Source organism: Colobus angolensis, unplaced genomic scaffold (assembly GCF_000951035.1).
Source record: "Colobus angolensis palliatus isolate OR3802 unplaced genomic scaffold, Cang.pa_1.0 Scaffold45, whole genome shotgun sequence".
NCBI lineage: Eukaryota > Metazoa > Chordata > Mammalia > Primates > Cercopithecidae > Colobus > Colobus angolensis.
Genome location: NW_012117932.1, coordinates 743,174 through 769,142, shown reverse-complemented (window position 1 = coordinate 769,142; position 25,969 = coordinate 743,174). Strand labels below are relative to the sequence as shown.

The 25,969-nt window shown below is 35.6% G+C and overlaps 1 protein-coding gene and 1 long non-coding RNA gene across 3 annotated transcripts in view; one reads left to right on the top strand and one right to left on the bottom strand.

Annotated features, from left to right (window-relative positions):
* The window catches only part of MIB1 (mindbomb E3 ubiquitin protein ligase 1), a 144,590-nt gene that overhangs the window by 74,133 nt on the left and 44,488 nt on the right, over nucleotides 1-25,969 (top strand). The window contains exons 11-12 of the mRNA XM_011957771.1: nucleotides 9,365-9,562; nucleotides 13,618-13,769. Of these exons, the coding sequence (XP_011813161.1) occupies nucleotides 9,365-9,562; nucleotides 13,618-13,769 (350 nt within the window). The remainder of the gene's footprint in view (nucleotides 1-9,364; nucleotides 9,563-13,617; nucleotides 13,770-25,969) is intronic.
* On the bottom strand, nucleotides 19,270-25,452 carry LOC105523040. 2 transcript variants are annotated; one of them, XR_001003522.1, is made up of 3 exons: nucleotides 25,106-25,190; nucleotides 24,393-24,567; nucleotides 19,270-23,220 (listed from the first exon to the last, which is right to left on the bottom strand). It is a non-coding gene; the product is annotated as an uncharacterized LOC105523040 (long non-coding RNA). The 2 variants fall into 2 exon arrangements; XR_001003523.1 differs by having other exon boundaries at nucleotides 23,062-23,220; nucleotides 24,951-25,452.

The following is a 25,969-nucleotide window of genomic DNA, read 5'->3' as shown; positions in this document are numbered from 1 at the left end:
GGTCTTGCTCTGTTGCCCTGACTGGAGTGCAGTGGCATGATCATGGTTCACTGCAGCCTTGACTTTCCAGGCTCAAACAATTCTCCCACTTCAGCCTACCAAGCAGCTAGGACTACAGGTGTGTGCCATCATGCTTGGCTAATTTTTAAAAGTTTTTTGTAAAGACAAGGTCTCACTGTGTTGCCCGATTTGGTGTCAAACTCCTAGACTTAAGTGATCCTCCTGCCTTGGCCTCCCAAAGTGTTGGAATTACAAGTGGGAGCCATTGCACCCAGCCTCTTTTTTTCTTAACTGTACTCAAATATAAAACAAACAGTTAGTAATATAAACATGGAACGATGGGGGTTGAAGTGAGTCTTGGTAGTCTAGATATTTATAAATAATGGATTTTGTTTGTTTGTTTGTTTGTTTTTTTGAGACGGAGTCTTGCTCTGTCGCCCAGGCAGGAGTGCAGTAGCGCAATCTCGGCTCACTGCAAGCTCTGCCTCCCGGGTTCACGCCATTCTCCTGCCTCAGCCTCCGGAGTAGCTGGGACAACAGGTGCACGCCGCCACGTCCGGCTAATTTTTTGTATTTTTGGTAGAAAGGGGGTTTCACCGTGTTAGCCAGGATGGTGGTCTCCATCTCCTTACCTAGTGATCCACCTGCCTCGGCCTCCCAAAGTGCTGGGATTACAGGCATGAGCCACCGCGCCCTACCAAATAATGTATTTTTAAGTTTGCAAACTGACTGCTAACTAGAACAGTAAGATAGATATATGGGACTTTTACCGTATTCCTCATTTGGATTTCCATTTTGTGCATTTTTTATTTTAAAATTCATTATAAGAAAATGCAATTTGTAAAAGTGTGAAAAGGGATATTAATAACCCAGTTTCCCAATTGGTAAAGGAAAAACTATATTGAAAAATTGAGTTAAAATATAAATATCGGCTGAGTGCAGTGGTTCACGTCTGTAATCCAAGCACTTTGGGAGGCTGAGGTGGGTGAATTACTTGATTCCAGGAGTTCAAGACCAGCCTGGGCAACATGGCAAAACCCTGTCTCTATTAAAAATATAAAAAATTAGCCACCTGTGCTGGCGCACTGCTATAGTCTCTTCTACTTGGAAGGCTGAGGTGGGAGAATCGGTTGAGCCCAGGAAGCCCAGGCTGTGGTGAGCTGAAACCACACCACTGCACTCCAGCCTGGGTGGCAGGAGTGAGACCCTGTCTCAATCAAGACTTCAGCCCAAGACTGAAACAAAAGTTTATCAAAGTTTCATTTTTCTAGAATATAAGAATTAACACTGACTGTTAAACAACTGTATAGTTTGTTTAATACATTGGTTCTTAGCTGGGGGCATTTAGGTTCCACAAGGGACATTTGGAAATGTCCAGTGGCATTTTTAATTCTTATAAGTGGGTGGGTGGAGGAGGTACAGCTGACATCTAGAGGATAGAAGCTAAGGATGCTACTGAATGTCCTACAGTGCTCAGGACAGCTCTCACAACAATGATCTGGCTTTAAATGTCAGTAGTGCTAAAGTGGAGAAAAGAGTTAATTTTGCAGATGCACTTAGATTTGTCATACATAATTTGCCAGATTGTTTATAAAGTGATTTGTTTTTTATTAACTTTTTTATCATTGGAAACATTAAACATATACAAAGGTAGAGATAATAGTATAATAAATCTTATGTACCCGTTGCCTCGTTTCAATTAATACTCATGGCCAGTTTTATCTATACACTTTTTCTCCCATTCCCTCTACTGAATTATTTTGAAGCAGATCTAGACAGATACCATATTATTTCATCAGTAGATATTTAATATGTATTCTAAAACGTAAGGGCTCTTTTAAAAAGTTTCTCACCTTTATCACACCTAAAAATGTTAAAAATCTTTGTTACACCTAAAAATGGTAATAATTGATTTTTCAAAATCTAATTTTATTAAAAGCTTTGGAGTTAGCAGAAGAATGAAGGAAATAATATGTTTTGTTCTCCAGTTATCTCATTTGGTAACCTTTCATTTTTTCCATCTGCATTAGGAAGTGGGCTCAAGAGAGGTATACATCATGGTCTGCAAACTACAGCTCACAGGCCAAATCCAGCCCTCCATCTGTATTGTAAAGTATTGTTGAAACACAGCACAGCCGTTCATTTATTTACTGTCTTTGGCTCCTTTAGTGTGACAGTAAAGTAGCTGTATAGTTTCAATAAGAGACTATATGGCCTGTAAAAAGTAAAATATTTACTTTCTGGCCCTTCACAGAAAAGTTGCTGACCCGTAGCATAGATGACTATTGAGGAGTTTTTGGTTGATTTAAGCTGTTATCAAACAATTATTTGGTACATAGCATACCTTTGGAACATGTGATAAGATTGTATTTTGTTTCCTATTTTTCTTAGGGAAACCGCAAAGAGCTGTTTTGGAATGTTGGTTGTCTCCATATATTGACCTACTGAATTCAGTAGGATTACATTCTGTTTCTTCCTTAATGTATAGGTAAAGGCATCAAGGACTATGCTATCTTAGGTATGTTCATATAGGTGAGCTAATTTTGGATCTGCCGTTGACTTTATATTTTTTCCCCCCACTGATGGAGTATAATAGTAAAGGTATGGAGATTTGGATGGGAGATGAGTTTTTAAAAATATGTCTTTATTATGAGTTTCCAAACACAGTACATCTGCTTAAGTTATAAGGACATTTGGGGTAGTTTGGGGTAGTTTCATCATTTAATTAAAAAAAAAAAAACTGCTTCAAATGGAGAAGATTAGTATTAGGGAACAATATTAGACTTTGTCAGATAACCCAAATTTTTTAGCTAGATGGACTAAGAAAAAAGAAGACTCAAATTACCAAAATCAGAAATGAAAGTGGGTACATTACTACTAATTCTACAGAAATAAAAAGGATTATAAGAGAGTACTATGAACAATATGCCAACAAATTGGATAACTTAGATGAAATGGATGAATTTCTAGAACACAAAACCTGTTAAGACAGAATCATGAAGATATAGGAAACCTGAATAAACCTATAACTGGTAAGGAGATTGAATCAAGAGTTGAAATTTTCCTAACAAGGAAAAGCCTTGGACCTTATGGTCTCAGTGAGGATTTCTGCCAAACATTTAAAAAAGAACTAATATCATTCTTTCTCAAACTTTTCCAACAAATTTGAGAGGAGCGAAGACTTCCTGACTCGTTCTAAAAAGCCAACAAAACCAGTATAAAGCCAGAAAAAGACACTACAAGAAAACAACAGACCAATATACCATATTAACATTGATACAAAAATCCTTAACCAAATATTAGTGAGCCACATTCAGCAGCATGACAAAGGGATTATACACCATGATCAAATGGGATTTATTCCTGGAATGTTAAAGATGATTCAACATAGGAAAATTAATTAATGTAATACACCATATTAACATGATGATGGGGGAAAACTGCATAATCATTCCAATTGACCAGAAAAAGCATTTGACATAATTTAACACCCTTTCATGATAAAAACACTCAGTAAACTTGGAATAGTAGGGAATGACCTCATTGTAATAAAAGCCATATATGAAAAACCCCTAATGAACATCATATTCAATGGTGAAAGACTGAAAACTTTTCTTCCAAGAACAGGGCAAGGATACCTGCTCCTATTTAACAATACTGGAAATGCTGACCAGAGCAATTAGGCAAGAAAAAGAAAAGACATTCGAAATAAAAATTATCTCTGTTTGCAGTGATCTTATATGTGGAAACCTAAAGATTTCAACAACGACAAAAAAAAACTTTTAGAACAAATTTAGCAGTTTAGCAGAATACAAAGTTAAAACACAGAAATCAGTTGTATATCTATACATTAACAGTGAACAGTCTGTTAATTGAACAATCTGTTAACAATGAATCTTTCAGGAAATTGAGAAAACAACTCCATTTACAATAGCATCAAAAAGAATAAAATACTTAGGCATGAACTTAAACAAGGAGGTAAGACTTATACATTGAAAACTGCAAAATATTGCTGAAAGAAATTAAAGAAGACAATTGAAACTACTTCCCATGTTCATGGATTAGAAAATTTAATATTGTTAAGATGTCAATACATACTTAATGAAATTCTGTCAAAATCCTAAAGATGTTTCTTGCAGAAATAGAAAAAATCTATCCAGAAATTCATAAGGAATCTCAAGACAGCCCCAAACAGCCAAAGCAGTCTTGAGAAAGAACAGAAGTTGAAGGACTCACACTTCCTACTTTCAAGACTCACCACAAGGCAACAGTAATCAAGACAGTGCATTACTAACATAAGGGTGGACATAAAGACCAATAGAATAGAATTGAGAATTCAGAAATAAACCTTTGCATTTAAGGTCAATTGATTTTTGGGGTCCAAGACAATTTAATGGGAAAACAGCAATCTTTTAAACAAATGGTGCTTGGGCAACTAGATAGTCACATGTAAAAGAATAAAGTAGGAACCTTACCTAACACTATATTCAGAAAATTAATTCAAAATGCCTGAAAATCTAAATGTGCGATATAAAACTATAAACCTTTTTGAAGGAAAAGAGGGCAGAAACCTCACAGCATTGTATCTGGCAGTGATTTCTTGAATATGACACCAAAAGTAGGGTTAACAAAAGAAAAATAGACAAATTAGACTTCATGAAAATTAAAAACTTAATGTGTATCAAAGGACATCTGTCAACAGGGAGAAAGGCAGCCTATGAAATGGGAGAAAATGTTTTCAAATCTTGTGTCTGATAAGAGATTAAAATCCAAAATATATATAGACTCTTAAAACTCTTCATCAAGAAAACCTGAAAAACTCCATTTGACTTGAATGAGTTGAATAGACATTTCTGCAAAGAATATATGTGAATCAATAAGCACATGAAAAGATGTTTAACATCACTAATTATTAGGGAAATGCAAACCAAAACCACAGTGAGATACTGCCTTACAGCCATTAGAATGGCTGTTATCAAAACAACCAGAAAAAACCTGTCAGTGAGGATGTGGAGGAATTAGAACTCTTTGCACTGTTCATAGGAATATAAAATGATGTAGCCACTGCTGGAAAGAATATGACAGTTGCACAAAAGATTAAAAATTGAATTACAATATGATCCAACAGTTCTGCTTTTGAGTATATATCCCAAAGATTGGAAAGGAAGTCTTGAGGAGGTATTTGTTCACCTGTGTTCTTAGCAGCGTCATTCGTAATAGCTAAAGTATGAAAGCAGCCCAAGTATCCATTGACAGAAGAGTGGATGAGCAAAATGTGGTATGTGCTTATAATGGTATATCATTAAACTTAAAAAGAAAGGAAATTCTGACACATAAGATCCTTGAGGCCATTAATCTAAGTGAAGTGAGCCAGTTACAAAAAGACAGATACCGTATGGTTCCACTAAGTATAGATAGTAGTCAGAATCATGGGAACAGAAAGTAGAATGTATGGTGGTTTCCAGAGATGAGGGGGTAGGAGGAATAGGATGTAGAGTTTCAGTTTTCTCAGTTTTCAATGGGTATAGAGTTTCACTTTTGCAAGATGAAAAAAGTTCTAGAGATGGATGGTGGTGATCGTTGCACAATGATATGAATGTACTTAGTATCACTGAATTGTACATTTAAAAATGGTGAAGATGGTAAATTTTATGTATATTTTGCTGCAATAAAAATATTAAAAAATCATGATGGTTATTTAAGGATTATATTCAACACCCATTTTTATTCTTACTAGTTAATAGGCACTGTGCTAGCTCCTGGAAATAAAGACGACTAAGACACAGTCATAGCCCCCAAGAAGCCCACAGCCAGCTAAAAAAAGACTTCAAACAAGTAATTATACTATAGTGTGAGAAATGTATAATAAATAATAAATTAAATAGTATAATAAATTTTGTGAGAATCGGGAAATTTCACAGGAGAATTGATGCCTGAACTGAGTTTTATAAGATACCTAGTTTCCAGTCCAAGAGGGTGACGACAAAGAGCATTCCAAGTCTAGGGAGTAGCATATGAAAATACATAGGATCCCATAAGTTGTTAAGTTGGAGCCTGAGATCTGAGGGGACTGTGGCAGCAGGCGAGGCTGGAATGGTTCACAGAGGTAGGTCTCAAAAGAGATTTGTTTTGTACATAGTAGAGAGACATTGAAGAGGTTTAAACGTAAAATTTGTGTTTTACAGAGAGAATTATGACTTTGGTGGGAAGAATAGATTGGGATAAGAAAGTGAAGGGAGGTTGAGTTGTGGGAATCATCCAGGTGAGTAAGAATGAAGGCCTGAATTGGTTTGTGGTAGAGTTGGAGAAAAGAGAATAGATTTGAGCATAAATTGAGGAGAAAAAGCTGTAGAGTTTGATGATTGAACATAGAGGCTCACAGAGAGGAAGCAGTTGACTGTGACTTACAGATACTGATTTTGTTGACCATATGATCTGTAGTTCTATCGGCTAAGATAGGCAGTACTAAACAAGAGCAGGTTTTGGAAAATGGGTAGAGAATAGGGCAGGAGGATAGAAAGAAACAAGATCAGTTTTAGATTTAATTTGAGGCCTCTTTATGAAATTCTTTGAGATAATCTTATAGAGGTTAGCTGTAACCTTGTTCCTTAAAATTCTCTTTTGGTACTAGTAACAGGGACAGGCACGTGAGCTGTGTTTTAGGTTTATTTGGAGTATTTAAGATGGATTCAGAAGAAAGCAACAAAACTGGCAAGTTCAGGTTTTATTATAACTGTAGTTTTCTAATTTAGAAGAGAAACCTGGAAGTAAATTTAATTATATTTAATTGTAATTTTCTAGTATGCATGTGTGTTTTCCATAATTTAAAAATTATTCTTATTTATTTCATTGTGACAAACATATCAGGGTTTTATAATTCTTTGGTGTTTATTTTTATGTGAATTATTGACAACCTGCATTAAGTGTTTCAGTAGTGATTTTCTAACAATCATACAGTGTTAGTGGCCTGATGTTCCCTTTTTTAATGGAAGGTAAATCACAAAATAGGGTTAAAAACTGTAACAGAAAAAAAAAAAAGACTGGAAATTGGGAAGATCTTAACTCTAGGATTCTGAACTATATGTGTTACTAGAGAGATTAATTTATATATACATGCATATATATCTTATTTTTGTTTTGTTTTTTAAAACACTTGTTTTTCTGGGATGTTTAAATATAATGCTACTCGGAGACAAAAGAGTTGAGAGAGGTGCCAAATCCTAACCACAAGACCGCCAGGGAAAAGGCACAAGAGTTGAATCTTAAATCTTGCATGTGGTTGTTTGCCAGTTCCTTTCTCAAAATTGACAGGTAACAAAAACTGCTGGAAATGTCAGTAAGGTAGAAATATCCCTGAGTTCCCTACCGTTTCAGAAGTGATTGTCAAACTGTCGTGGATTCCTACATGAGTGCTTTTACCTTTAATACCTGTTTGAGAAGATGTGCAAAGACCAAAATCTACTTTGAGTTCTGTAACTGTTTTGAATGAACTATTTAAGTGCATTTAATCATAACGGTTTCTGTGTTCTTTGAAAGTAGTTCAGAAAATCCTGGGTACCATATGGATTGTCAAACCCCTTGCAAAACTAGGGAGTCCACCAGGGGCTGGCACAGTGGTATTGGGAATCAGAAACCACTGCTCTGGATGGAGGAAGTCTTAGAGTACCAGTATCAGGGACAGACAGATGGTCTTGGTGGGTGTCAAAATTTGCAGTGCAGCGCTGGAACAAATGCAATACCCTTATACCTAACACCCTTTTCCATCTGCTTCTGGCAAGGCAGTGAGACTTCTTTTCATACTTTTTGGTATGAACTATGTATGCTACCTTCATGGCATAGTGCAGGCAGTTTTTCCCCTTTCCAAAGTACTTTCTTTCAGTTTAAAAAAAAAATTTAAGCAATTAGGTCTTTCCTGCTTTCTCATTTCTTCAGAAATATGCCTGTTACAGGAGGTGAGGCAAATTGATTTGATTCTTCTGAAATAGTTTTGAAATTTTTGATATATGGAATTTTGGGAGTTTATGCTTTGTTTTTATCTTTTAATGGTGTATTTAATATTTTTTTTTTCTGTTCTCGAATATACAGAAAAGTGTATGCTCATCACTTAACCAGTTTTAATGTGTTGGTAAATTGCTCCCCATTAAAGCCAGTTGAGATCACATTGTTTGGCATTTTTTTTTTTTTTTTTTAATCACACAACTCATCTTGGTTTACTTTTTATGTCATTAAAAAGTCTTTGTAGGACATGCACGGTGGCTCACACCTGTGATCCCAGCACTTCGTGAGGCTGAAGTTGGAGAATTTATTAAGGCCAGGAGTTCAAGGCTGCAGTGAGCTATGACTGTGCCACTGCATTCCAGCCTGGGTGACAGAACAGGACCCTGATTTTTTTTTTTTTTTTTTTTTTTTGAGAGGGAGTCTTGCTCTGTTGCTCAGGCTGGAGTGCAGTGGCTCGATCTTGGCTCACTGCAACCCCTACCTCCCGAATTCAAGCAGTTCTCCTGCCTCAGCCTCCCAGGTAGCAGGGATTACAGGCATGTGCCACCATGTCTGGCTAATTTTTGTATTTTTAGTAGAGACGGGGTTTCTCCATGTTGGCCAGGCTGGTCTTGAACTCCTGACTTCAGGTGATCCGCCTGCCTTGGCCTCCCAAAGTGCTGGGATTACAGGTTGAGCCACCGTGCCCAGCCTAGGACCCTGATTCTTTAAAACAACAACAACAAAACTGTCTTTGTAAAAAGTTTTAAATGGCAAAAAAAGTTGGCTTACTGTCATAGCTGATAAATGAGGAGTGCTGAAAGAGTGATACTATAACTGTTGGTCTGATATATATATATATATATATAAAATGATCTAAGTTTATCACTTATCTTTGGGAGTTCATCACTGTTCAAGTCAGTTTCTAGGTTTTAAAAAATTTTTTTTATAGAGACAGGGTCTTACTCTGTTACCCTGGTTGGAGTGCAGTGGTGCGATCATAGCTCACTGTAACTTGAAACTCCTTGGCTCAAGCAATCCTTCTGTGTCAGCCTCCCAAGTAGCTAGGACTACAGGTGGGTGCCACCATGCCTGGCTGTCTCTATAAAACAGAATCTTGCTATGTTGCCCAGATTGGTATTGTTGGAAATCTTACTCAAATTTACAATTTACTTGACCTCAAGTGATCCTTCTGCCTTGTCCTCCCAAAGTGCTGGGATTACAGGCATGAGCAACTGCACCTGGTCAAGTTCTAGTTATTTTGTTGGCTCCATCCTGTGTTTCCTTTTCTCAAATTAATCTGCTTCTTGGTGTATTATTACAGCTTCAAGTTTTTTTTTTTCTTTCTAAAATATTCACTAATTCAGATTTCAATGCTAATGATTAGGATAAAGATGGTGATAGAGCAGTTCACCATGCAGCTTTTGGAGATGAAGGTGCTGTTATAGAAGTACTACATCGAGGTAGTGCTGATTTGAATGCTCGAAACAAGCGCCGACAGACACCACTTCATATTGCTGTCAATAAAGGTCATCTTCAAGTTGTGAAGACTTTATTGGACTTTGGCTGTCATCCCAGTCTCCAGGTAAAACCTTTAAAGAAATACATCCTGCAGGTATTGCTTGGATCCTATTAAAGGGAAACATTAAGTTCTGTGGTAAGCATTCCTTTGTTATTGTTCTCATATGGTCATGGTTATAGTAAATGATACCAAAGGCATAAGATGTTGCAAAATTGGTAGCTATTTCTTTTTTAAAAAGTTTTTTGTTTGTTTGTTTTTTTAAGGAAAATGCCAATAGATTGGGTTTAGATTGGGCAGGGAGAATGGGGACTTCTTTGTAAAAATGTCAGCTTATGAATGGATTCAACTTTATTGATCATGACAGTGAGCCTCAACAGCTTAAAGAAGTGTAATAGGCTATATTTCATAATAGTTACTTCATAACTATTTAAATTATTTGGATTGTATTTTTTATTGTAGCTTAGGGACTTTGAATAGTCATTAGTGTAATCTTCAGAGATTTTCTGTTTTGGGAAATGTATAGGATTTTAAGAGTTGATTTACAGTAGGATCTAATTTTTGAAGCAATGGTTGCCTAAGAAATGATTATCCTCAGCTACAGTTCTATAACCAGATAAATTAAACCACAAATATATGGAAAGTGTAGTCTGTGTCCATTATCTACTTAGTTTGGTTACTAAGCAGCTTGTCTTTTGTATACCTGTTTAATTAAAGTTTCTATACTTAGTAATTTTGTAGCAAAGTAAAATAGGACCAGACCCTAATTTGCCAACTTTTAGGTACCTTAACCAAATAGGCTTGAAACAACATATTGTTTTTAAATACAAATGTTCCCTGAAACACTGTTTGAATATGTAAAGCATAATTTGTTTCCATTGGAAACTCAATAATGATTTTTTAAAAGGTAGGGCAGTGGTTAGAGTTGTAAGCTGCTTGTAGTTTAGATAATTTAATTTACAGCATCCAGGAATTGGTTGCTGGATTGCATAGATCTCAGAGAAGAAATAAAGTAGTAGTGGGAATGAGGGCTTGAGAAGAACTGAAAGAATAGATTTTGTTCAGCTAGATAATTATTAGAAACTAAGGTTTTTGAAGTACAACTGTTTTGGAATTGTTGGGATCTAGGCTATGTCCTTGTAAGTGGGAGGCAGGATTGGAGGGTGAGGGAGAATTGGGGAGTGTTAATCTGTAAGGAGAGGTGATTTATACCTGCTATCGTTTTTTGTCTGAAACGGGAGACAAGTTCATCTGTTGAGTGTGAGTGTGAGGTGGCGGGTAGAGAAAGATTAATTGAGAAGAGTGATAAGGACTTGGGGACCTGGAGAAGGGTGTTCCAGTCATGATAGAAGCCCATTTCAGGTTGAACACTACAGACTTTTAGTGCCACGAGATACAGGAGTAGAGAAGGTAGATGGTTGGATTGAACTTGGTTAGGAATTCTTTTTTTTTTTTGAGACAGGTTCTTGGCTGGAATTCAGTGGCATGATCATGGCTCATTGCAGTCTCGACTTTCAGGGCCCACCTCAGCCTCCCGAGTAGCTGAGACTACAGGTCACCTGTAGTGAGACTGAGCTCACCTGTAGTGTGAGCTGCCATGCCTGGCTAATTTTTTTTGTAGAAATGCCTAGGCTGGTCTTAAACTTCTGGGCTCAAGCAGTCTTCCTGCTCCCACCTCCCAAAGTCCTGGGATTACAGGTGTGAGCCATCTTGCCTGGCAGGAATTCTTTTTTTCTTTTTCTTTTTCTTTTTTTTTGAGTGGGAGTCTCACTGTCACCCAGGCTGGAGTGCCATGGCGTGATCTCGGCTCACTGCAAGTTCTGCCTCCTGGGTTCACACCATTCTCCTGCCTCAGCCTCCTGAGTAGTTGAGACTATAGGCGCCCACCACCACGCCCGGCTAGTTTTTTGTACTTTTTAGTAGACACGGGTTTTCACCATGGTAACCAGGATGGTCTGGATATGCTGACCTTGTGATCTGCCTGCCTTGACCTCCCAAAGTGCCGGGATTACAGGCGTGAGCCACTGTGCCTGGCCAGGAATTCCTTATGTAGGTGGACGAATATATTCCTGGGATTAGCAAACCTTTTCTGTAATGGGCACAGATAATAGTTTAGGCTTTCATTTGGCTTCTGCCACAACTATCTAACTCTCATTGCAGAGTGAAAGCAGCCATAGATAATACATAAATGAATGAGTGTGGCCGTGTTCCAATACAACTTAATTTACAAAAACAGGTGGCTCCAACGTGTAATATCCTGGGAGATCATTTTTTCTAGGCTCTGTCGGCGTGGCTAGGGAAGCATAGGGCTCTGCTCCATGACGTACAGTCCATTTCCACAGTGTTGGAGATGAAGCTGGGTCTGGTGTTTGCACTTTCATATTCCTGTAACTTCTCAGAATCCTGTGGACAATGACTGGGGAGATAAACCATGCAGGAAATATGTCTAGTAAAAAAGAATTAAACAAAGAAAAAACAAATGGCAAGCTGGATTTGGCAACTGTAGTATGTGCTGTAAGCTAGGTTATGTATGACTTTACTGAGAATAGCATCTGTGAAACTATGAAATGAATGGAATCTAAATTATTCATGTGTGTACATGACTGCTAATGAATAAAAACTTAACTGCTAAGTCAATTGATTAATGTAAAAAGTAGTCAGCTTGAAAAAATGGTAGACTGAGATTGCTAAATTTTGATTTACAATTGTTTTACCTTTGGCTAACTAGCCACTTTCCTGCCCTTTGAAAACGCTTAATGATTCTCAACTGTGACTGCACAATATGTTCATCTGTGGAGCTTTGAAAAATTACTAATGCCTCACTCTCACCTCTAGAGATTTTGTATGGTGAACAGCCTGGACATCAGATTTTTTTCTCTCTCTTTTTTTTTTTCCTCTGTACAACAGATTTTAAAAGATCTTCCCTGCAGGTTCTAATGAGCAGCCAAGGTCAAAAACCACCGACTTTCAATTCATTGTTATGGTGTAGGTTTGGTGTGGAATTTCAGGGTATGACAGTTAAGGCCATTTTAAACTTATTTAATTTGGGGGGCAGCTTTTTCACTTTGTTAGTTTTTGTCATTAGTTATATTTTAGGCTACTTCTTTTCTTTTCTTTTTTCTTGGTAAAGCTTCAGCATGTGCCAGGAACAGTGGCTCATGCCTGTAATCCCAACACTTTGAGAGATTCATGTGGGAGGATCGCTTGAGCATGGGAGTTCAAGACCAGCATGGGCAACATACTGAGATCCCCGTCTCTACAAAAAAAAAAAAAAAACTTTGCCGGGCAAAGTGGCTCATGCCTGTAATCCCAGCGATGTGGGAGGCTGAGGTGGGCAGATCACGAGGTCAGGAGTACTGAGACCAGCCTGACCAACATGGTGAAACCCCGTCTCTACTAAAAATACAAAAATTAGCCGGGCGTGGTAATGGGTGCCTGTAATCCCAGTTACTTGGGAGGCTGAGGCAGGAGAATCACTTGAAACCAGAAGATGGAGGTTGCGGTGAGCTGAGATCACACCACTGTACTCCAGCCTGAGTGAAAGAGCGAAACTTGATCTCACGAAACAAAACAAAAACTCCAACATGCTTATTGTGTTTTCCAACTAGATTTGAGTATGATTTTCCTTACTATAATGTGGCCAGTGTTTCTTGCCTGTATTTTTGTTTTTTATTTTTTTGGAGATAGAGTCTCGCTCTGTCACCCTGGCTGGAGTACAGTGGCGTGATCACAGCTCACTGGAGCCTTGAACTCCTGGGGTCAAGCCATTCTTCTGCCTCAGCCTCCTGAGTAGCTAGGACCATTGGTGCATACCACTGTGCCCGGCTCTAATTTTTAAAATTTTTTGTAGGTATAGAGTCTCTATATGTTGCCCAGGTTGGTGTTGAACTCCTGGCCTTAGGTGATCCTCCCGCCTCAGCCTCCCAAAGTGCTAGGGTTATGGACATGAGCCAGCATGCCTGGCCTTTGCCTATATTTTTATAGTTACCACAAAAAGTGCTCTTTTATTGGTATTTGTTGGGTGTGGTCTCTGTTTCTGTTTGCTTAGCATTTGGTAAAAGTATTACTATTAGATGGGATGATTAATTGAAGAACTAATGGAAGTTTCTTTAAACTTAAAGGATTCTGAAGGTGATACCCCTCTTCATGATGCAATAAGTAAGAAACGTGATGATATCCTAGCAGTTCTTTTGGAAGCTGGAGCAGATGTTACCATCACAAACAATAATGGATTTAATGCTCTACATCATGCTGCACTAAGGGGAAATCCCAGGTATGTCACCCCTTACTATTTTAGGTGCAATTCAAGAATATTTTCCTACTGCTGATTCTCTTTTTCTGATACTGATGAAGAAATAATTTTGGCTAATTTAGTATTTTAAATCATTTTAAAGTTTTGTGAAAATTATGCCTTTATTTAGTTTTATATGATGATTATTTGATTGTTAATCTAATACAAGTATTATGAAATGATTATTTAAGTTTATATTAAATGTGGATATAAAATATCAGGAATGCTGGTTTCTTTCTAAAGATTTAATGAAGATGCATTTTATTTTGAGATTTATATTTCTTCAAAATAATTATCTGGGTGTCCTCTGATTTCATGTTACCATTTGCATGATAATTATTTTTTAAAACTTAAGACTAAATAAATATTAAGTTACCTAATTCCTTGTTAATAATGTAATTAGTTATATAAACTTCTAGTGTAGCTATCCCCTCATCCATTGTTACAGCAATAGTATTCTACTGAAAAAAGTATTTGCTGGTTGACATTTGAGAAAGAGTGCTTTTGGAGAATCACATTCTTTATGAAGGATCTGCAGTGTCCCACAGAATGGGAAAATGCTTAGCTTGGCTTAATTTAGAGATTTCCATTAACTCACTTTTTGGAGCAACTTTACCCTAAGCATTTTAGGAAATTCTGCTTTAGATGTCTTCTGTTTATGTTTGAGTCAAACCTGTATACCTGGACTAAGAAAAATGTTCACTTTGATTTTTATTTTGATAATTTTATCTATTCTGAACATTTATTCTTTGGTTTCTTATTGTATTTTTATATCATGCTTCCATTTTTTTTTTTTTTTTTGGCGAGTTTTAAGCTTCTTAGGATCACCACTAGAGGGTGACCACAGAAAACAAGAAGATTTTATTGCTGCTGCTTATTGGTGACTGTAACAGTGGGTATATGTTGTAGGATGAAATGAATGATCATGTTTTAGATCACATCTTGATTTTTTTTCCAAATTGCAAATATTTGAACACTTCAGATTTTGGCATTGTGAAGGAGACAGTAGTAGTGTATTTTCCCTGCCCTTCAAACAGATTATGATAGCACCACATGCCAGCCTCTGCAAAGTGCTTCACATGCATCATCTCACTTAATCCTTTCAGCAGCTTTTTGAGGCAGGTGTTAATATCCTCATTTTATATGTGAAGAATATGAGGCTTATAGAGATGAATTTAATTATTCAAGAACACATAGCTGATTACTGAAGCAGCTGTAACTTGAGCAAGGTCTAGGTGACTTTAGAGTCATAACTGTTAAACCACTTTACATCACCTTTTCTGTATTATGGTCTGTTTGTGAAGCAAAACCAAAACACATGGGCAGTGAATGTATCAGTACTTCATTCCTCTTGCTACCTTATTGCTTAGAGTTATCTTTGCTCTCTCACCAATAATCATTCCAATTAGTTTTAAAATTTTATTCATTCTACCAATCCTTCCCATCAATTCCATTCTGTTCCCACTGTTGCTGACCCAATTAAGTACTCACCACATTTACCTAGACTATTATACTATTCTTCTAATTTTTTTCTTTGGTTTCAGTCTTATTCTTGATTTAAATTTTATACATTTACAAATTATCCATTCTGAAAGCATAAGTCTAAATGGCTCTCTTCCTCTGTTTCCCAACTTCAGTTTTTGTCTATTAACATAGAATACAATTTACCTACGTTGGCTTGGCATTCAGACCCATATTCTGTGTGTCCTGAGTCTGTCTAACTTCATCTCCTGCTAATCTAATCCCTCAGCCCACCTTGCCCTTCATCTATTCTCTTTTCCTAAAATATGCTGTCTGCTTTCTTCTTCTATTTTTTTGGAGCATTTTCTTTGATTGGGGTGCCCCATCCCGCTTCTTTATCTTAACAATCTTTCTTCCAGAGCTACCTCCTGTGTCATCATTGGAATTATTTTGTTTGCTCTGTACTTCCTTGTTCTGTGTTCTTATTTATTGTACTTACTGTACTCAGCTTAGTGCTGTTTATTACTGTGTGCATTTCTGTCTTCTAAAATTGTGGGCATTCATATTCATCTGTTCATCCTACATAGGCTCTGGCTATACAAGGCACTCAGTAAATGTTAGCCTTACTTTGACAGTGAGGACACTGTTGAATATCACAAGACCTTATATGATCAATTACAGAATGAATTCTGTAGAGAAACTGTGTTAGGAATTCAAACAGCAATTACTTCAGATTAGAATGGTCAAAAAGATTTTATTGAGGGAATTTAGGATTTATTGAGGGAATATGAAATCATGAAGTTTAGGATAAACTTGAGAATTGAAGTGTTTAGGAAACAAGTATCTTTTAAATATTTTGAGTTGTTTCATTTTTATCGAGAGTAGGCATAGTATATTCAATAATGCTAAGCCTATACAAGAAAGAGAAAATTTACTTTTTTTTTTTCAATTCTTGCATAAATCTTGAGGGTTCCCCTGAAAATTTAAAACCGCAACTCTTCCAACCAGATATTTGGTGTCAGGTGACATTTACAAAAAATGCTTTTATTCTTCAACAAAGTAGTGCTTCAGTTAAAGCTACATGACTTCTTTATTCCTACTTCCTTAAGACATTTTTAGGTAGTTGTGACTATAGATTGCCAGATAGAGTGTGATTTTAATTGGACACTGAAGAGTATCAGAAGATGACACAACTTATATTACCAGTTGTAATTGCAAATTGAAATGTTTTGAGTTCTTTTTTTCATATCAAATTTCTTTTTCTTAAGTTTTTTTTCCTCCTATACTGACCAGTGATGTCAGAAGACAGAAGGAACCATTTTTAGTGTACTTGGAATTAAAAATAACAACCAATCTTTTTGGCCTTCATACTATAGAAAACTAGCTGGGTGTGGTGATTTACATCTGTAATCCCAGCGACTTAGGAGGCTGAGGCAGGAGGATTGCTTGAAGCCAGGAGCTTGAGATCTACCTGGGCAATGTAGCAAGACCCTGTCTCTAAAAAAATTAAAAAATTAGGTTGGGCGTGGTGGCTTATGCCTATAATCCCAGCACTTTGGGAGGCAGATCACTTGAGGCTAGGAGTTTGAGACCAGCCTGGCCAACATTGTGAAACGCTATCTCTACTAAAAAAACAAAAATTTGTTGGGTGTGGTGGCGTGCACCTGTAGTTCCAGCTACTCAGGAGGCTGAGATGTGACAATCACTTGAACCCAGGAGGCAGAGGTTGCAGTGAGCTGAGATTGCGCCACTGCACTCCAGTCCGGGTTCCAGAGCAAGACTCTGTATCAAAAAAAAAAAGAATCAGCTGGGTGTGGCATCACAGACTTTTAGTCTCAGCTACTTGGGAGGCTGAGGCGAGAATATTGCTCAAGCCCAGGAGTTTGAGACTGCGGTGAGGTATGATCGTGCCACTGCACTACAGCCTGAGCAACACAGCAAGACCCTGTCTCTTAAAAAAAAAAAAAAAGAAAGAAAAGAAAACCAGATATAGCACATTGTTATTTCCAGAACCTGATGAAGTGTCTAGATGCCCTATATTTTTGAAGACTGTCCTTTGAAGTCTCTATTTCAAAGGTGCAGATCAATATAGACTAGATTTCAAAGCTGATCTTGATGTTTCCTCATAGTTTGATAGTAACTGAAATAAACACATTAAGAGAAAAAGAGTTATAAAGCCATTTATTGTTGTCTTTTAGAATTGTGGAAGAGAATATAAATTTTCGCTATAAGACCCTGAGTACTTTGGCTGTGCTTTATAAAGTTTGGAGCATTTTAAGTAGAAATTACACCATGTTTTAATATAGTAGTTTTGTTTTTTTAAGAAATCTTAACTAAGAACAATGCTGTTTGTCTATTCTAGTAATTAATATTTATAGGCATGTTTTCATCTAGAGTTTAGCCATTTTTATCATCTCTTAGTATACAGGTAAAGTTTCTGATTTAAAGTAAGAGCAGAAATTATTTCTGCTGATAAAAGTGAAAACTGAATTTCTTTGGAGTAGCATAATCAGCATGCTACTTAAGTACTTTCTGTAAAGATGCTGCATTTTTAGCTAAGTTTTTAGAGCTCCCTCACAGGCATGAAAATAAATTAGTCACCAGTATTCTCTGCAGAGCTGGCAAAAACAATCAGGTATTTTGGAAGTACAGATAACATTAATATAATTATAAAGTTTATATAGTATTTACAAATTTTTCTTGAATAGAAATTGAATGTGAAAAGAAAAGTAAAATACGAGTGAATCACCTGAAGTGATATATGTTGTTTTTAGGTTGGTACTAAGATAATTTCACAGGCATTTCTTACTTACTTACTAATTCCCACAAAGATACATACTAAAAATCTTACTGAATATATGAGCAACTCATAATTTTCCCTCTAGAATGTTGTGATGCTTTTTTTGCTTTTTAAATTCTGAAATATGGTCTGTAAACAAGACTCTGTTGACTATTTGAAGATTTGATATGCTGTACTGTATTTTGGTGTTTAATGCTTTCCTTATAACTGTGAACATGCTGAGTGCTATCTACAAAATATAGCTGAGTCTATTCAGTAATAGGATACTTAGAGTGTGTTTTCTCTAATGTATGCTCATGCATCTACTGTCAAACACCATATGCCTTGTAATACACAAATGTACTTACTGTGACTGAGATATAATTAATAGGAGGAAGAAGATCTTGAATGAAGTGATAAGATATGTATTTATGTATGTCTCCTTTTGCCCACAGTCTTTTAGAGAATGATGTTCATTTTGAAATGGAGGAGTGGTCTGGAGTTGAGAATGTGTGAACATCTGGGTTTTTAAACTATTCTTGTTTCAGTAATCTTCATTAATTGCTGAAATGTTTGTCTCTATTAATTAAATAATATTAAATTATCTATAGTCTTATTGCAATCATTAAGAAAACTATATGGATGTTTGAATAAATTGTCATTTTTTTCTTTCCTTCAGTTTATCCCCACTGAAGGAGAATATTGTGTGTATATTTTTTATAAGGGACAAAGAAGACAGTGAGGAGAGTCATAGTATTTATTACTAGCAGAGTTCTTCATTTTACAGCTGTGAAAACAATATGAAGAGGTGAAATGTTTCATGAGTAAAAGTAGTGATGCTTAGCATTTTCTTTCTTTTTTGAGGACTAAAAAACTTTGATTCAGGGTCAGAAGAACTAGATACTATTTTAAGCCTCTCCTCAAGATATCCTATAGTATCATTTTTTCACCTTACCTGCTAACATTCAGGTAAATAGCGGTAAAATTAAAGGCCAATACTGTGGAAGATAGTGACTGAACATTTCTAGAGTGTTATATAATGTTTCTTTAATTTAAATATGCATACATCCATGTAAACCACACTGTACAATCCCATTGTGTTTTCAGGTGGGTTTTAGGTGACCTTTCCAGATACTTTCTTCCTTGAAGGAAGTTCTTTTTTTGGTTGTTATTATAAAGCATAGCCTACATTTTATTGCCAGTTCTTTTCTTTTCTGAAGGATAAGAAATTTAATACCAAGAGACCATAGTAAGTAAAATTTTTATTTGAAATCCTTAAGTCATCCATACATTTTTCATAAGCTTTTTATAAACATCTTTAACCATTCTAGCTTTTCCAGGTAGAGTTAACAGTAACAAGTTATTTGATTATAATCACAGTCTGAATAATGTAAATAAGTTGAAATTAGTTGACAAGTAATTGATATTCACAAATGAAAAGGTTCCCGTGGTAATCAATGCATAGCTACAGCTGGTTGAAGGGGACCAAATCCATTGAAGAGGCGATTTGGTTCCATTTTACCAGCTCTAGCAAAGCATTGTAGTACTGCTAGTATGGAATCCAAAACAGTTGGTAAAATTACAGTCATGGACCTTCTACAAGTGTTAGAAATTATCATACCAATGCTTCAGTCACCGAATGTCAAATTTTCCATTGTGAAGTCACTTTCCTACTGTTTTCCTGCGCTTAATGGTTTAAAAGTCTTTTCCTTTTAACACATTACTGCATTAAGGAATGATCAATGTACATCTTTGTTTTCAACATCTTTGCTTCTTTTTCTAATCTTGTCCACAGCCGAAGTCTTTGCTTAATTCTTACATGTAGACAATAAGCTGTTTCAAAACCAATAGTATTTAAAGGAACAAATAGACCTTGATGTATTTTAGAGTAATGTTTTCCATTTATCTTTAGACAGTAAACCAGATTACTTAAGTAGGTAAGCTAAAAGCTTGGGGAAGAGTTCTGTTAGTCACCCCCTTCTACTGCCACTGCTTCTTTTAGCATTATAGTTGACAGCTAATGCAAATTATTGATGGGTGTAGGAACATCAATGGCCTTAAGAAAGTACCTCTGCCCTTTGAGTTATAAATAGATCACATGTGTATTCAGTGTATTGCTTGGACTTGTGTCGAAAGGAACTACCGTACATGCCAGTTTTTCTTTGTTTTTGCGTACGTAGTGTTACTAATCATAGCTTAGTAATTTAACCCTTTTAAAGGTCTGTTTCCTTGACTAAGTTCGCTCTCATTTTGGGTACAGATTGCCTAGTTACTTCTCATTATCGACTTAGTAATACATGGTGGTTAGTTACAATCCATGAATACAAGTATTAAAATCTATCGTGTGAATAATACTTGAAAAATCAGAGTAAAATTTTGTTATAATATGGTTTTACTGTTGATTTCAATATCCTGGGAGGGGTGTCTTCTTGCATAAAAGTTTGATAAGTTATAATTTGCCTATAAAGTTAAGTGCTCTCAGAGAAATATGGAGTAGAAAAATATTCCTTACAGTTACTGTTTTAAACTAAACTGGGAGGTCAGCACTAATTCTGGCAATATGCAAATGATTCTTGTACTAAGTATATTCTTCGTCTCTTGGTTGGTAAGTATCATACTGCTGGTGAAATTAATGTAACTACGATTCTTTTTCATCATTTATTCTAGTAGAAGTGAAACAGGTGTTAAACTGCCTGAACTTCAGTGCTGAAGATAGCAATAACACTGGCTTCTATTTTTACTAGTTATATGGGAGCTGTTTAGCAGATCCAGTTGCTCAAGTGTGCTTTTGGATGGCAGTTCAGTTTCATATACTGGCCATATCGGGGCAAGGAGAGGCCATGGGAAAAAAATAGTACAGCATTTGATAATGTCAGCATCTGTTATCCCTGTCAGGGAGACAGTTGAAATGTTTGAGTTATACCAGTGTCAGCAGATGCCCAGAGTTTAATATGTACTCAGTTAAAAATGAACAGCTGATCTAAGTGATAGATGTGACATTTTAGAGTGATTGAAAATACTCTTAGATAAGTTAAACTTGGAAGCACCAGAATCAGTATATAATTTTACTTTTAAAAATGAATAGCATGTCATTTTATTTTCTAAGGATTATTTATATCGTTTTAATATTATAGCAAAGAGATTCTTAGTTGCTGGGATGTTTGAGGATTATTAAACAACTTGTATACCTATAGAATGACTAATATAATTGTTTATTATAAAACACGAGTAATACTCTTTGAGTATTTTTATAGAAGAGCCTCTACTTTTGAGGTATATATTTTGAGTTCTAGGTATTTAGGACCTGTACAGGTAAACTTACCAAATAGACATGAATCGTTGTCATTCTGTTTTGTGGATGATCAAAAGGGCTAAGCTTTGAACTAATTTCTTTGAAAATACAGAATTATAAAATTATGTGCCTTTTATAATTTCCAATAAACATGCAGTAACATATATGATGCCATGTGTTATAGTCATTTTCATTGTAATCTGATAAAATGAAAATCATCTTTGTATTAACTAGTTGTCTTATTAAAAACAGAGAGAAAATGAACTGTAGTTAAACTTAGTCATTTCCATTTAATTTCTGATACAAAAAATTTAAAATATGCTTTTTATACATGTATAAATATTTCAGTTGAAATAATACTTTTGGTAAGAAATGGTTAGAATATGTGAATACTACTCTTTCTTTTTTTCTGACTTTGTCATTAGTAGCGTAAAACAGGTACTGCTTATAAATTTTGCTAACAGCATTTGGAATTTTAAAAAAAAACTACAAACTGCATGAAATAAAAGTATTTTGATATTTCTAAACAATGGATTGATCATGTTTAGAGAAATTGAATTGTAATTGCATAGTACCAATAAAAACAGTTATTTGATCTGTATGAATTGGTTCTTGACTACAGTGCTTTCATTTTACATGCCCTCTTTGGAGAAAGCAAATTCAAAGATAATACAGATAGTAAATTAATTTATTTTAAATATTTGGTAGTCTATTACCAATATACCCTGCTGACTTACAGCTGTGGACCAGAATTTTGTCATTTTTCATGCTTAAATCTTACATTTTAATTAATTTTAAGTTTTAACTTCACATTTGAAGTAGAGATTGGATTAAGACCCTGATAAACTTGAGAAGGAAGGACAAGGGCCACTATATTTGTAGCTGTCAGAAAAGAAAGCCTTTTTACAACAACAAAACTTTTGGTCAGAAATTCCTCTAATATTAATAGATTATACATTTATCAAAATGAGAAGAAATAGCTTATCATGTGAATGAAACTAGCTCTTAATATCTTATTTTTCTATACAAATCAGTGAGCCCTACTAATGAGATATACTTAAATTAAGATTAAATTGTGGAGACAGAAAATAGGTCATGTGTATTCCTCATTCTTTTGTGCTAGTAATACTATTTTCCCTTTTGCAGTCAAATTTTAATAATGAGAGTACTTAATTTAAAAATGTAAGATGTATGTTTTAAACTTAGATAATTTAAAAGGAGTTTCATGATAATTGAAATCTACTTCACTGGATCTTCTTTTCCTTCATGAAATAAAAACTTTAGGGATAGTTTCTATCTATAAGTAGTAGATAACCTTTTTTTATTTTTGGTGTTAGTATTGCCAAAGGTCATCTGTTCATGAGTAGGTTAATTTACCATATGAAGGTCATTCACGTAGAAAGAAGCAAGAACTTCTTTTAGCTCAGTTTAATTCTCTCTTGGTGGTCTATTGCCTACCAAAAATACATACTTCTTTACATTCCATAGCATTGTATGTTCATATGGGTACATAAAGAAGTATGTACTCTGAGTAGGTATTACTAAGTTGTTAGCTGTAAAAACATGAAATATTTTATTTTCTTATTTGTTAGTGAAACATTCAGCTTACTGATGTAGAGCAATGGTAAATCATTTGCAGAGACCAATGTATCGAAGACTAAATTTTGTAACAAGTTTACCTGAAGCATGGCATTAACGGTTCCGTATTCTTGGTGGACATAGACATTCCTAGACATTTGACCAGTTATCTGTTGAACTTTGTCCTGGTTTGATTCTTTTTGCAAGAGATTCATAGAATCAGTGTAGTGTTACAGAGTGTATTTCAGAAACTTAAGATCAGCCTAGTGTTTCTTCAGTCTTCAGGGTGAATTTCTTCTTTTTTTGTAGTCTGCTTCTAGATCCTACAGGTAGATAGTAATTAATTAAATTGAAATTTTTTTTTTTTTTTTTTACAAACTAGATATCTTACTCAAAACCTAACAAATTAACAGTAACTATTTCTGATATTGACTCTGGAAGGTGAAACAACAAGGAGAAAAACCAGGATGAGTGTGGATGAATTGAACTTTTAAAGATTATGAATTTTTGTTAGTGTTTTATAAGGTCACAGATAAGGACTCATGATCATTTGAAAATTTGTCATTCTTTTTTCTTTATTGGTTTCTTACCTGAATTTTGCACTTTGGTGCTTCTCTTTGGGTTAAATACAATTATGGGTTGAATACAAATTCAAATAGATGTAGAAGTATCTAATTTTGGTGAGTTTAAGTTGTTTTGATTCTTTAATCTTTTTAGTATAAAGGATAACTGTCAGAATCATCAACTTTTACAAAGTATCACTTCAAAGAACTGAAAGGTTTTAGTCTATGAGCACCTGGGTTTTATTTACCTTGATGATTTAGCATGAAAAGAAATTATAGTTGGTAAGTAGCCTTCAGTTATTATGGTATTAGAAGATTAATTTAAAACCTCAAGAAATTTTCAGATTTGGCAAAGGAGAAAAAAAAAGGGCAGGGATAGTAGAATTTCTGCAGCTTGTGACAAAAAGCTAGTGCAGCTTATAGAGAGCAAATCAGAATGTGGCAGTAGCTAGTCCAGCACTACAGCAGTTTCAGCAATGCAGCATTAGAATTACACCGTGCACGTTCTGATTTATTTTTGTGGCCAATTAATAGTAAGCATTCAGAAGTATTTTATGATCTGCCAAGTTTCTTGGTTGACTAAACCTTGAAATAGAAGCTAATAGTTTTAGAAAATAAGTATACTTTGGAAGCAGGATATGACTTACTAGAGATGCAAAATCATCACTTAATCTGAAACAATAATGACTAAATCTTTAATAATGTAAATGACAGTAATGTATTTGTACATTTTTAAGATCAAAAGTTACTGCCATGGTATTTGAACAATATTCCTTTTTACACTACATTAGCTCTCAACTTGAATTGTGAAATTAGGCTATGGTTAGATAGAATTTAATTTAACAATGAGAACATATATCAAGTCAATAATAGGTAAGCATGCAGAAAGTCATAAGCATCCTTAAAAGTACAGGCCTGTGGTGCTCGGTTACCTGTAAGCTTAGTGTCATGCAGCATTTGCAGCAGGAAGAAAGGTAATGACCTAGAGAATCACATCAGCAGCAGCCATCTCATCTTGATTGTTCGTTCACTCTATTCGCTGATTCAGCATTTCTTTTCATGAGCCCGGTGAAGGAAGGGGATGTATCAGTGAACACAGAACCTCACCTTTTAAGATAAATTTGAAAAACAAACGAGCAAACAAAAAACAAGCTTACTTTTCCCTCTCCTCCCCTCTTCCCTTTACCCAAAAAAAAAAAAAAAAACCCCACCAACAAAAAAACTCTACAATAAAATTGAATCAGTGTTGGCCATCTGATTTGGAATGTCATATAACACTCTTGCACAGTTATGTATGGAAAGTTAAGCAATCAAAAAGGTTGCTACAAAGGCCAAGAAAATGAACCTAGCTTTCATTCTGAAGATGAAATTCTTCAGAAGAGGGGAAAAAGTTGGCAGAAGTTAATTTTATAGTCTAAAAAAGACAAAAAAAAAAACAAACCAGAACCCAAAACACACCTTATTCCCCCCAAATAACTGTAAACATTCACCCTGTTTTTCTTTGCCCTCCAGAATACATTGGGTTCTTCTGACTTCTTAGGAAATAGTCTGCATCTGTCTTGCTTTTAGATTTTTTTTTTTTTTTTTTTTTTTTTTTTTGGTTTTTAGTTTCCAGGATTAAATAGTAGATCTGTAGTGAAGCTACCTTGTCACATCCAGAGGTCAAGTCTGCAAGCGAGGTCAGGACTTCCACATGGTCACTACGAGGCTAACTTATATTCTTCCTCAGTGACCACAGGCTAAACTGCTACAGCTTTATAGGCAGCTAAGCATTTGAAACATGCACTCCCAGGCAAACAGGCTCTCTTGTGCCTCTCTCTTCCCTGACCATATTTAGTCAACCATAGCAAAAAATAGCCTCTCAGCTGTCGATTGTCGATCCAAAAGCTGAGGAAGCCTTAATCTTGCTTTCTGCCTATTGATTGTTCATCCTGTGGTCCAAACACTGCTTTGCCATTTGTCCTGCCCCCCACTTTTTTTTGGGGGGGGGTAAGCACTGCCAAATAAAGCGGTCTCTCATGTTTCCACTTACATTTCCCAGATTTTCACTGAGCTTGCGCTGAGACTAGGAAAGCCTGATGCACTGTCACTATACTTAGAAGCACTGCAGAGAAAAAAGGAAAGAGGAAAAAAATTACCCGGGCTAGTAGCAAGACAATCTTTAGACAGTTATGGAACAGGTGAAGTCCCTCTGCCGCCAAAATATATTTTATAACCTGATTTTTTGATTGATAAAAAGTTATGGATGGTGATATATTACATAGCTAATGGCCTGAAAGAATTTTGTAGGGTTGTCTTTAGAGCTAGTTGTTGCCATATACATGCTTTTAAAATTTATTGAATAGTATTTGAATGGAAAATGTATAGAAATGGTAGGTAGGACCTGTATATTGGTGGTGGAGAGACACCATTAGGGGAGAAGAAAATAGTATGTAAATGATTTCTTGGAAGTGCTACTTAAAACAATTCACTGTCAATTTCAGTTAATTTTTTTTAATAATGCTTTGGT